The sequence below is a fragment of the Poromitra crassiceps genome (genome assembly GCF_964638095.1).
Source record: "Poromitra crassiceps genome assembly, chromosome: 6".
Classification (NCBI taxonomy): domain Eukaryota; kingdom Metazoa; phylum Chordata; class Actinopteri; order Beryciformes; family Melamphaidae; genus Poromitra; species Poromitra crassiceps.
Window position 1 is genome coordinate 40,362,968 of NC_139627.1, and position 12,612 is coordinate 40,375,579.

Consider the following 12,612-nt stretch of genomic DNA (forward strand, 5'->3'; position numbering starts at 1 on the left):
ACGGCGTGTCAGCCTGAGGCGCGGAGAGAGCTCGTGGTGTTCTCATGGTGCCGTGTTTTTTCCTCCCTGATCTACACTGTGTGGGGATAAAGAAGACAGTGCCTCATGTCTATCCCACTTTCCATCATATTGCCATAAATACACCACAGAGAGAGAGAGAGAGAGAGAGAGAGAGAGAGAGAGAGAGAGAGAGAGAGAGAGAGAGAGAGAGAGAGATGGTCATGGTCATTTCATAGTGAGGGTTAGGAGAGACAGATAAGACATCAGTGTCATTGTCAGCAGGCATTTCAAAGCCCTGTATATCAGCGGACTATAAACAAGTCACTTATCTCTAGGGGGAAATGGAACCAGGCACTCTCGGATTACACAGAGAGAGATGAGGGCTGGTAAGAGATATTATCTGATTGTTTGGCTTTTTTCCACCGACTATCTGTGATGATGGTGATTCTCTGTATCCATTTTCTACCTGGCACAGCGTTAAATCAAATGACCTTGGCAGCTTGTTTAAGTTGAGGTTCTAATTTTAAGACACAGCTTTGAGGAATGTATATGTTTTCTCATAACCCTGCCAAGGGGAGGGCAGTCACTTCAGACGTGTGACGTGTTGGAAAAACCTGTCAAGCCGCTATACTTCCAGCCCTATTTCATCCTGTTGTAACTCATCTGTCTTTGGGGGCACTAATTGCGTAGTAAAAGCTGGAAGTGGCCGTACGTGTATAGATGGCGGCGGCCTGTGTCTCAAGCGCCCCTCGTTGGCGTTTGATGGGTTTGCTTAACCCCCCGATGATGGGGGTCATTTACGGCGGTCCATAAAGCCGTCTGGTGAACTGCCTTATAGGGTCATTCCTCACCGACACACGGCCGCCCGTCACTGCCATGTTTGGGTCTCACCCAAACTCTCACTCATACTGGAGTCAAGGGGTGGAAGCACACACACACACACACACACACACACACACGCACACACATGCACACACACACCACACAAAGAGGAGAGAGATGCAGAAATCAGATTGGCACTCTCAAATAGATCCAAGTCACCACCGGGGGTGTAGGAGCGCTAGTCTTCACAGAGGAGGAATGTGTGGACATGAAAGCTGTTGCTCAGTTAACGGGTGCTGCTGTCATTGTGCGTGTAGACTGATGGGGCATGACGCCGCAGGCCAGATTGAGGCTGCACCGCCCAGCCCAGGTCACTGCCATCGCGTTAGAAGGACGCCGTCTCCTAGCCTCGACTTGCCCCGTGGCTCGCTACCCTGTCTGTCTGTCACACACAATCTGGAATGGGATGCGGAGAATATAAACACTTAGCATTATATGGTATAATTTTTCTTAAAACAACTTCCTTATTTACTTTTACATGGCTGACTCCCTCTCTCCCCCTCTCTCTCTCTCTCTCTCTCTCTCTCTCTCATGGGAAAATGGTTGTTCTCATGCCATGGCGTCCAGTCCTCAAGCACTTCACAGGCAGAGAAGCTATTCATACCCTTATGATGCCACACAGACACACTCACACACAGGTCACTTTGGACAATGGATGACGTACAGCTCTCTATTATAACTCATGGTCTCTCTTCTCTCTCCCTCTCCGGGCCTGGTGTCTCAGGTGTGTGTTCCGCGTCTGAGCAGTGATGGGGGACTGGAGCCTCCTGGGGAATATCCTCGAGGAGGTCCAGGAGAACTCCACCTCGGTGGGGAAGGTCTGGCTCACCGTCCTCTTCATCTTCCGCATCCTGGTGCTGGGCACGGCGGCCGAGTCGTCCTGGGGCGACGAGCAGAGCGACTTCCTGTGCGACACGCAGCAGCCCGGCTGCACCAACGTGTGCTACGACCGCGCCTTCCCCATCGCCCACATCCGCTACTGGGTGCTGCAGATCGTCTTCGTCTCCACCCCCTCGCTCATCTACATGGGCCACGCCATGCACACGGTGCGCCAGGAAGAGAAGCGCAGGAGGCAGGAGCAGGAGGAGAGGGAGGAGAGAGGGGAGAGCGGGGGGGACCTGGAGGGGGAGAAGGAGTACCTCCAGCGGAAGGAGAGCGGGAGGCAACCGGTGTCAGACGGGAGGGGCCCCGTGCGGCTGAAGGGCGCCCTGCTGCAGACCTACATCCTGAGCATCGTGATCCGCACGGTGATGGAGGTGACGTTCATCGTGGTGCAGTACCTGATCTACGGGGTGTTCCTCAGGGCGCTGTACCTCTGCAAGGCCTGGCCCTGCCCCAACCCCGTCAACTGCTACATGTCTCGGCCCACGGAGAAGAACGTCTTCATCGTCTTCATGCTGGTGGTGGCCGGCGTGTCTCTGCTGCTCTCCGTGGTGGAGCTCTACCACCTGGGCTGGAGGAGGGCGAGGAAGTGCTTACGCAAAAGGGCCCTCCAGAAGAACAGCCAGAGAGCCGCGGCTGTGTCGATGTCCGCCGGCCTGGAGCCCAACAGCCCACCACCGCCCTCCACCCCCTGCACTCCCCCTCCCGACTTCAGCCAGTGCCTAGTAGCTCCGGGCTCCATGAACCCCATGACCTCTTTGGCCTCTCATCCCTTCAACCACAGGATGGCGCTGCAGCAGAATTCGGTCAACTTGGCCACCGAGCGGCACCACAGCCATGACAACCTGGAGGACGAGGACTTCCTGAGGCTGAGCTACAAGCAGGCAGCGGGGGAGCTGCCCAACGGCTGCTCCCCATCGCCTGTGCTACACTCAGGCTACCTGAAGGACAAGCGGCGCCTGAGCAAGACCAGCGGTAGCAGTAGCCGCGCTCGCACAGATGACCTGGCAGTATAGCTTCACAGCCAGAGAGAGAGAGGGGGGGGGGGGCTTCAGACCGAAAGAGAAGGGGGTGGGGGTCAGTTTAGACAGTGTTAATTCTGAATGAAGGGATCAGTCATTCAGTGAGCAATAGACTAGCTATGTAAGCCCTATAGTGCTGATGCCTGAACGAGACAATTGACTTCAGACTAAAGGAGTCTGTGAATGGACCCTATAAACTTGACATGTGTGTCTCTGTGACCACAGACTGTTTGTGAACAAAGCTGTCGCCAAGCTTGAAAAACAGACATCTGAACTGCAAAAGAAAAAATAATTTTGAAATCAGAACAGGGTAAAAAAAACTGTGATATCTGGTATCTGATATCTGGTGATATACTGTGACAATTGCACAATGTACAGTATGTTTTTGATAAAGTAGTCCACAACAGTAAAAGCCAAAGACTGAGAGAGAGAGAAAGAGAGAGAGAGAGAAAGAGAGAGGGGGGAGGGAGGGAGAGAGAGAGAGATAATTACCAGCTGATCCATAGATGACTGAGGCTGTTTTCAACTGCATCGCTGTTTGTAAAGTGAAATTATGACACACATCTCAACAATGCAATAAATCATAGATTAGATTCTGGCTTCAAATAGCACAACCAACTTGTTTTCTGCCAGGGCAAAAAAGAGAAAAAAAAAAGCATGACAAAAGAAAACAGGAAGTGACATGCAGTAAACTGTGAAGTGTTTGTGCAGAGCATGTGCAATGAACTGCATCAATCAAGGTAAAGTGCCTTAAAGAACGGTGTGATCAAATCTATTTTTCAATTTGCATATTGTTATTTTCAAAAGCCATGGCAAAGACTGTAAATTTAAATTTACCACAAATCTGTTGACTTAACAGATTTGTTGACTTAACAGATCTGTTGACTGTTGCATTAATACCTGTCTGATTGAAGAACACTTACAACACAAGTGTGGATTACAGCTAAGTGATGTAACTCAGTAAGATTATTGATAAAAGAAGGCAAACATTTCTCAATCTTTATCTTGGCAATCTTGAGCTGACATTGTGAAATAATTCACAAACTAAGTGTGAATAACATGTTTTCATTAATCACGTGTTTTGCAGGAATGATGGCAGAATGTAATTTATTTTGAGAGGAGATTCAAGGAAAAAGATGATGGTCCTAATACAAGGATGGTGTTATAACAAGTTTCGGCCACGAGGTGGCGACATTGCACTTGCTTTTCAGTTTCTCTCCTCGAGCCATTGTGTAACTAGTGAATTTGTCCCTATTCAATGTAAAAAGGTAAATGTTTCAACTGATGTTTTTTATGCATATTATTTCGTTTCATGTCTTGTCGTAAATGTATGTACTAACTGTAAAGGTTTGGTTTATACCCTCAGTTTGTGAAAGACCATCTTTTGCAAAGAGGGGTTTGAGTTGTTATCCTATGTATATGCAATACAGCAAACATCCATTTTAAAAATAGAAATCCTGTCTAAGCTTACATTGGTTCTTTGACACAGGCCCTATGTCATAATACCATCACTAACTCATCACACATTAATAAATTATCAATTACACAATCTGCATGGTGAGTCTCTTTCAAGACATGTGAATAACTGAGGAAACTTTCAATCAGTTGACAGTTTTATATTATATTATTTCAAGGGATGTCTCTGTTCTGAAATCTTTTGTTTTCCACTTGCACTTAACTGTATACAGATGCAGGTGCATGCAGGCTATATGTTATAGGGAAAATTGGTGGAAAGGAGTGTAGCAACAGCAGCTATGCATTGATTAAAAGTAAATAAATAAAAACAGCTCTAATCAAACAAGCATGAAACATCAAATCATGAAACAAGCCACCACCCATCAAGATCATTAGGTGACCCAGAGGAAAAGGGAACATGGGTGAAGGACTTCCTGTATTTGTCGCAACAGGTCTACTACAGCTTTGATATGAGTGATAGCCTTCCATTCTGCATCAATCCGATACTCAATCAGTATCTTGTTATGATCATCACCTTTGCTATCTCACAGACTGTTGTCACCAGAAAGGCCTTGCAGCAGACAGACTGGCAAAGATGTTTTTGCACAAATAAAGACTGTGGCTTATCGTCTTTGCCAGGAAGCTGGGGTGCTATAGCAGCTTCATCTGCCACAAGTTGAAATGGAGTGGGAAGCTACAATATGCAAATCATTTCCATATTTGTTAATCATTCTGTGTGAATGATTGATCTCCAAAAACCTTTCCTTTCTCTGTAAATCAATCATGAGTTGATTGATCAATCATTGCTTTTCAATAAATATCGAGGCAATGATTTCAATTGTCCAAGGCTCCAGGTTTGAACAATAATGTGTAGATAATTGTGTGTGTAAAGATTTGTTAAAATGGAGGAGTTCGAAAGGTTCCCGCGCAGATGCTTATTTGCGATGGGATGGTGCTACCAAGGGCCGTCCCTAGGCCTCGCATCCAACCAGTTCCCTGGAAGTCTCCCTGGATGACGTTTCGATGATGACATCATCGGAGCCTTCTTCTTCTGTGGTGTTTTATGGGGGCGGCATTAGCTCAGGAGTTAGAGCTGTCGCCTGGGAATCGGAAGGTTCCCGGCTCGAGGCTGGCTCCTCCCGGCAGTGTGCCGAAGTGTCCTTGAGCAAGACACTGAACCCCTAACTGCTCCTGACGAGCAGTTAGCGCCTTGAATGGCTGCAGACACCGTGTGTGAATGGGTGAATGTGAGGTATTCATGTAAAAGCGCTTTGGGTTGGCATCCTTTATGTTGCATTACCGCCTCCTTCTGGATCCATCCACTGTTTCCCTACGTATCGTCCGGCATCACTGCTCTCAAGATCTCGGATGACATAGCTCATCATCTTATGACATCATCAGTGATGTCATAGGTGTCTGCGAGTATTATGACATCACCTTATGACATAGGTGTCTGCCACCAGTCACTGTATGAGGACGCACAAGACATGTTCACTCAGTTTTGCCAGGAAGACCAAAGTTGAGAAGAGGAGAGAGGGGAAGAGAGAATTCAGCCTGACGTAGAAGTACGTCCAGAACATCTCCTCAGTACCTAGTACGATCTACAGTCTGACGACCATGCCACAACGATCAAGCAATTACCGAAGAGGAACGACACGGCCATCCAGATCCAGTAGGTGAGTGGGTTATGGGTATGCGGGACCTCCATCATACGAGTGTGCCTGTGACAAGGCATGCTAGTGACGAATTAAGCTCGTCTCCACAACAATTCTGATTCCGGCGTGGCGCAGGAGGGCCCGGCCGGACCTCCAGAACATGGCCCTTCGGCGGGACCCAATCATCCCTGGCTGCCTTACACCAGCCAGGTCCTGCCGGATCTCCGTAATAGGAGGGGTATTGGGTTGAAGATGGATGGTGGATGGTATATTATTATTAGTAGTAGTAGTAGTAGTAGTATTTATTAGTATTATCATTGCTGTTGTTGTTGTTGTTGTTGTTGTTGTTGTTGTTGTTGTGGTTGTGGTTGTTGTTGTTGTGGTTGTTATGATGATGATGATGATGATGATGGCTACACCTATGGCCTGTGGAGGGCAGCAACAGTCTGAGATGTATTTAGTCTTCCGCACATTTTACAGAAAAAGAAGAAGCAAGGCAGGAATATGATGTCGTTTGGGAAATGTAGTTTTCTTTTCATGGTTATCAGATTTGCTCTTGCTACTGTGTACCATGTACTACAGTTCCCGGCATGCGCTTCGGTCTAAACCGGTGTCAAGAGTTGCCGAATGACAACTGATGTAATTCATTTTTTTTACGCAAGCAGCATCAATTCATTAACTCTCCTGTTGAGAAAGTAAGTACATTTGAGGTAGAATAATGATCTGTTATCATGACACAGGTAGCTAGGCTGCCTGCTGACAGTGAGACTGATTTATATCAACGTTTCACATGATGCCATGAAGTAAGCCTGGCAAGAGTTTAGCTCGTGTTAGCTTAGCTAGCTAACGCTTGTTAACGAGTTACCTGAGATGATTAGTGTGGCAGTAGCTGTTAAAGCAAATCATTGTTGGCTAGCCGACGTTACCCCTTGCTTGAATCGTGCTTTACTTCGTTAGCAGTTGTATCGAATATGTGAATTTCATAACTCTGAAATTAACGTTAGGTAACCTTAACTTGGTTATCTTGTTTACCTTGCGTTGAAAAAAATATGCACGACGTTACCATGAACTGTTCCTGACCCGAACAACTCGGACTATGCCATTAGTTACACATACTGTAAAGTTACATTAATGCTGCATCTATACTTTATAATTTGTTAACCTCTCTCCCAATGCTGTCACTCACCAGGCTGCGGGGCACCTCTGCGGGTGTTAACTGTGTTGTGTGTGTGATATGACTGGAGGCTAAGTTAAGTGTGTTGGGCACACAGAAAATGTTATTGTGTTATTAGCCTATTACTATTCTTAAGATGTTTCTCCTCCTCCTTCTTCTTGCAATTATTATACATTTTATGCAGAATTCAAACTGACTGACTCTATGTAAATATCACTCACAGAACAATATGTGTTGTTTACAGGGCAGCTACAGTATGAGGACTCTTTGGACCAAGGCAGGTGTTTTAGGTTCTGTATCGGTGTCCATGGCTTTTGGTTCAATGCTGTGGTCTCAGAAGAAGAGCGAACCAGATCTGCTGTCTTCCAGTTGCACCACTGGCGAAACAAATCCCAACTCTCCCTACGAGCTCAAACTGGTGCAAGTCCTGTTCCGACATGGTGCTCGAACACCGCTGAAGTCTATTCCTGACGTGATGGAGGTGACACTCCTGTGCTGCTCTCTATCGACCCATTTCATGCATATATCAAATAATGCCATGTCACCAAATGTCTGGCAATACTACATATGCAATTCTTTCTCTGTCCATGCTTCTTTCATTTAAAGGCCCAGTGGGTGCCAGACCTCTTGAAGCCTCCAGCACACACCCAGATCAACTATGTGGTGACAGATCTGCAAGGAGGCCCCAGGCCAGCATCACCTGTGGAAGAAAGCTACCGGAGCAACATACTGACCGTGAGTAGGTGTGTGGTGTGGTGTTGGGACGCAACCAGGACCAACAATTGGACAATATGGACTCGGGCCATCCTTTGTGCCACATTCACTTTGGCTTCCTCCATGCGATCAGTGGCTGCAGGTGTGCGGCTGTCGGGTGACACTTGTGATTATATCATGATCCTGTGTGTGGTGTTTGGCAGGGTGGCACGTTCCCTGGTCAGCTGACCACAGTGGGCATGCAGCAGCTGTATGAGCTGGGAGAGAGGCTGAGGAGGAGGTACATCGAGGAAAACTCCTTCCTGAGTCCCACCTTCAGCCCAGCTGAAGTCTAGTAGGTGCTTTACCACACTGTACAGCGTTGATGCATTGGGTTTGTGAGTGCAGTACAAAGGATATCAGCCTAAACACTTTACTATATCAAGTTGGCTGCCTTCCATACAAAAAAATATTTTCTTTTTCTCCCTGCTAGTGTGCGCTCCACTAACATTGTGAGGACCATTGAATCTGCCAAATGCCTAGTAGCAGGTCTGTTCCAGCAGAAACAGAAAGGTAAGGTAGGAGTCCATAAACACCTGATGTGATTTATCTAATTGTGGATTTCATGCCTGCTGCTGTCCGAACTTGTAATGTTCTTTCTGCTCTACTTTCACTTAAAGGAATTGTGCCCATAGTAACAACAAAGGCAGAATCTGAAATCCTCTATCCTAACTACCATGGATGCAAGCTACTCAAAATCCTTGGCGGGTAAATACAACATTATTTTCCTACCAGGCACAGAGTCACGCCAAGCCAAGAACATCCCAGGCACTGGCTGCCCCAAATTGGACGCTCGAAGAAAATGTGTTGTGCAAAATTCTAAGGAGAGCAGCCTCTTGACAGATTGTCATTGTGTATCTGTGTGTGTTGTTGTGTGCAGCCACCGCTGGGCACAGTCGTCCACACTGCCAGACATCGCTACAGACCTGCAGAGCATCCAGAAGGCCCTCGGCATCGCAGCTCACCAGCGCGTCGACTTCATCCTCATTAGGGACGACATGGTCGCTCGAGAGGTGACACTGCAGCACGATACTTACCATAACCCATCATGATTCATATGGTTTTTTATGAAGCCTCACCGTAACCCATCATGATTCATATGATTTTTTATTACGCCTCACCGTAACCCAAGTAATGTGTGGCTGCAGCGTAGCAAGCTGACATGGTCAAGAGAATTCCAGAGGATTTGCCAAGTCAACGCCTGTGTTCAGTAACTGTATATCTGACATGACTGTCATGCTGCTGCATATTAACAGACACATGGCCTGGCCTGCCCTGCAGTGCTGGACACCTGGAGGAATACAGTGGAACAGAGAGCTGTGGACATGATCTGCCATATCTATGAACCCAGCAAGAGGTTAGAGATAAAAAGAAAAAAGAAAAAGAGAAGACGATCCACTGCTATAGGTGGCAGTAACGAGTATTCACCTGTGTTGTTTTCATGCCTGCTTTAATTCCCTTCTTGTCTATTGTGTCAGGGAGAACCTGCAGCTGTGTGTGGGACCCCTGCTGCACGACTTGATAGTCAACATCGAGGAGAAACTACAGGGCTCCTCGTCAGAGCCAAACAGGTTAGACACCTGAGGATACACCCAAGAAAACAAACACACACACACACACTTCTTTTGGAATCTTGATTGTGTGCCGGTTTTACATTTAAATGGTTTGAATCTGTCACTGAAATCCTCTCTCACCCAGGAAGCTGTTCCTGTACTCGGTACATGACACCACTTTGATGCCCTGTCTGATGGCTCTGGGGATTTTTGACATGAAATGGCCACCGTACGCCGCCGATATCACCCTGGAGGTGCACCAACACCGGCAGACCAAAGAGCCCTTTGTTAAAGTGTCCTACATTGGCCAGGTAGGGGTCAGAATGCACTCCAAGTGTGCTTTGTTTTAGGAGGCCACATCACACCCACAATGAATTCACTGTGATTTATCTCAGGAAATTGTTGTATGAATTCCTTGTCTGCACAGCCTCTGTAAGTTGCCTGTCTGTCTCTCTCTGCAGGACCAAGTTATTTCAGGTTGTAGTGGAGTCTACTGCCCCCTGCAGGAGTTCAAGCAGGCCCTCTCTGCATACTCCCTGACCTCTGAACTCTACACATCCCTTTGTAACAACACAGGGGGCACAATTGAACCCTGAGCCATTCATGAGACTTCATCCCTGAACACAGCAATCCCCATGGCATGCACACAGTCACCAGACCAGACATCATGTTTGTTTACGTCTACTGCTTTCACCCCAGCCAGCAAACCACATCAGTAATCATGCTTCAGCGTCAGAACGCACAGCGGCCATCTTTCCTGGGCACACACTTTCGGAGACGATGTATTATAGACGCTTTTAGTTTATTTTAGAAGTCCTCAGGTTGAGTTATTGAACCAGTGCAAATATTTAGGTTGGCATTAAGTTGTTTCATCCAGGCATTCAGTGGGTCATTGGTTGACCAAATGAACAGTTTCATGCCTAACGGTATATACCTGTAAACGTGTTTATGTTCAGCAAGTTTCCACCATTACTGCAAATTCAAGTATCTGCTAAAATGTCTTAATTTTCTTTTTCTAGTGGTCACCGACAGAAATGTGATCTGATGAACAATGTGACCTTATCAATGCCTCTCAAATTGCTGATGCATTTATTCTGCCAATTTGGTTGTGCTCACAACCAAATGTTTCATATCCAATCATTTGGATATGACAAATCACAATACTACGCACTTCATGTACATAGTGTTATTCAACTGAGGGCACCGAATGTGTAACAGAAAAGAAAATGGCACATCACCCCATGGGTGAATGTCTTTTCCAATCCATGTATAGAATCTGGTGAAAGGGAATTATCCTGCTACAGTGTTGAGGTCGGACGTTTGCAAGTTGGTTAGGACATCTTTTGTGCATGACAAAAATAATTTTAACAAAAAATCCAAACAATTGTTTACAGATTATTTCACTTATAATTCACTATATCACAATTACAGTGGATCAGAGGTTTACATACACTAAGTTAAGTGTGCCTTTAAACAGCTTGGGAAATTCCAGAAAATAATGCCATGCCTTTGGAAGCTTCTGATAGGCTAATTGACGTCATTTGACTCAATTGGAGGTGTACCTGTGAAAGGGTTTAGGTTATGGTGAAGGTGGAGACTAAAAACACCTTTTCATGCTCCACCTGGGCCCATCTTGAACTTGCATCTTTCTCCTCAGAAAAAAAGTTAAAAAAAAAATCCAACTAATGTTACTTATTCCTTCTCAAACTACAAGTGCTACTCTTCCTTCAGAAAGTCTTAGCTGTCATAGACTGTTGCATAGTTTATTTCTCTACTGTTGACAAAATGTGATCTTGTAAGTCGCTTTGGATAAAAGCGTCTCCTAAATGATGTAATGTCATGTAAAAGTGCAAATCCATCCCAGAACAACTGCCAAGGACCTTGTGAAGATGCCGGAGGAAACTGCTACAAATGTATCTGTCCACAGTCAAACAAGTCATAACCTGAACGGCCGCTCAGCAAGGAAGAAGCCACTGCTCCAAAACCACCATAAAAAAAAGCCAGACTCAGGTATTTGAGGAAAAAGGACAAGCACAGGGGTGGCAGCATTATGTTGTGGGGGTACTTTGCTACTGGAAGGGTGTGCTTCACAAAATAGTTGGCATCAGGACATTCACTCTAACTCTAAACCCTAACCCCCTCCCTCTAAGACACTGCTTCTCAAATGTTTTGGCTTCAGTACCCTTTCCCTGATTTTTGAATCTAAGTAGCCTACCCCCCTTTACCTGACTACATTTTGCTTAAACTGCAAGAGAAACTATAGCATATGATGCAATGAACAAATGATCATCCACCTTTTGCAGAATATAACATTACAAAATAAGAAATGGATTGAAAGCATTGCAATTAGTGCCTCCTCAGCAGATTAATTTTAATGTGTATTTATTTTCATGATTTGTTATTACATTTTACCATTTTACCCTTTCTCACAAGTACCCCCTGTAGTACTGCCATGTACCCCCTAGGGGTATGCGTACCCCAGTTTGGGAACCACTGCTTTAACCAAACAGGTGTGAAAGCCTGTAACTCTTCCACAGGTACGTACACCTCCAATGTCAATTAGCCTATCAGAAGCTTCTAAAGCCATGCCATCATTTTATGGAATTTTCCAAGCTGTTTAAAGGCACAGCCAACTTAGGGTGTGTAAACTTCTGACCCACTGGAATTGTGAATGTGATATACCGATTTATAAGTGTAGTATAAGAATTATAATCTGTAAACAATTGTTGTAACATTTATTTTTGTCATGTACAAAGAAGTTAAGCCGACTTGCAAAAACTAGTTTTTCTTTTTACACAAAGTCTGGAGTTGTTAAAAATGAGCTTTAATGGCTTCAACCTAAGTGTATGTGAAGTTCTGACCTAAACTGTGTTTTGAGAGTGAAACAGTGGTGCCTTCTTTTAGCAATTTGTTGGTCAGAATATATGCATGAATTTAGGGCCCAATATACAGACCTGCGTGATACTGATATTGTTATACAATCAATACCACACACTATACCTCATCATGGGGACCCCCCCCCCCCTGAATCATTTCATATAAATTATATTTAAGTTTGCTTTGGATTGGTGAGGGAAAATTAAAAAGAAAAATACCAGTGTTCTGTGTCTACCAACAACTGCACAAATGGGTTAGAAAAGCACATTGAATTCATGTTCAAGTACATCAACATGCTTGCAACTATTTTGGAAGTGCGGCATCCTCTGAAAATAGCTCTCACCAAGTAGCTCCTGATA

At 45.5% G+C, this 12,612-nt stretch overlaps 2 protein-coding genes across 2 annotated transcripts; both read left to right on the forward strand.

Moving 5' to 3' along the window:
- Positions 1–1,631: 1,631 nt before the first annotated feature.
- On the forward strand, positions 1,632–2,780 carry gja5a (gap junction protein, alpha 5a; the record flags this gene model as incomplete). The annotated part of the gene is made up of 1 exon (XM_083639010.1): positions 1,632–2,780. One exon carries the CDS (start codon positions 1,632–1,634, stop codon positions 2,778–2,780), a length of 1,149 nt encoding a protein of 382 aa, XP_083495136.1.
- Positions 2,781–6,544: 3,764 nt separating this feature from the next.
- acp6 (acid phosphatase 6, lysophosphatidic) lies at positions 6,545–12,465 on the forward strand. The gene is made up of 12 exons (XM_083639007.1): positions 6,545–6,591; positions 7,086–7,145; positions 7,315–7,551; positions 7,677–7,805; positions 7,988–8,118; positions 8,257–8,336; positions 8,444–8,531; positions 8,704–8,836; positions 9,080–9,180; positions 9,302–9,394; positions 9,522–9,687; positions 9,838–12,465. Exons 3-12 carry the CDS (start codon positions 7,327–7,329, stop codon positions 9,970–9,972), a joined length of 1,281 nt encoding a protein of 426 aa, XP_083495133.1. The 5' UTR covers positions 6,545–6,591; positions 7,086–7,145; positions 7,315–7,326; the 3' UTR covers positions 9,973–12,465.
- Positions 12,466–12,612: the final 147 nt, after the last annotated feature.

Excerpts from the sequence above, each read along its gene's own strand:
- acp6 (XM_083639007.1), top strand. The coding sequence starts at position 7,327 with ATGAGGACTCTTTGGACCAAGGCAGGTGTTTTAGGTTCTGTATCGGTG. Across the intron at positions 8,119-8,256 it reads TTCAGCCCAGCTGAAGTCTA|TGTGCGCTCCACTAACATTG; the intron begins GTAGGTGCTTTA and ends TCTCCCTGCTAG. Across the intron at positions 8,337-8,443 it reads GTTCCAGCAGAAACAGAAAG|GAATTGTGCCCATAGTAACA; the intron begins GTAAGGTAGGAG and ends TTTCACTTAAAG.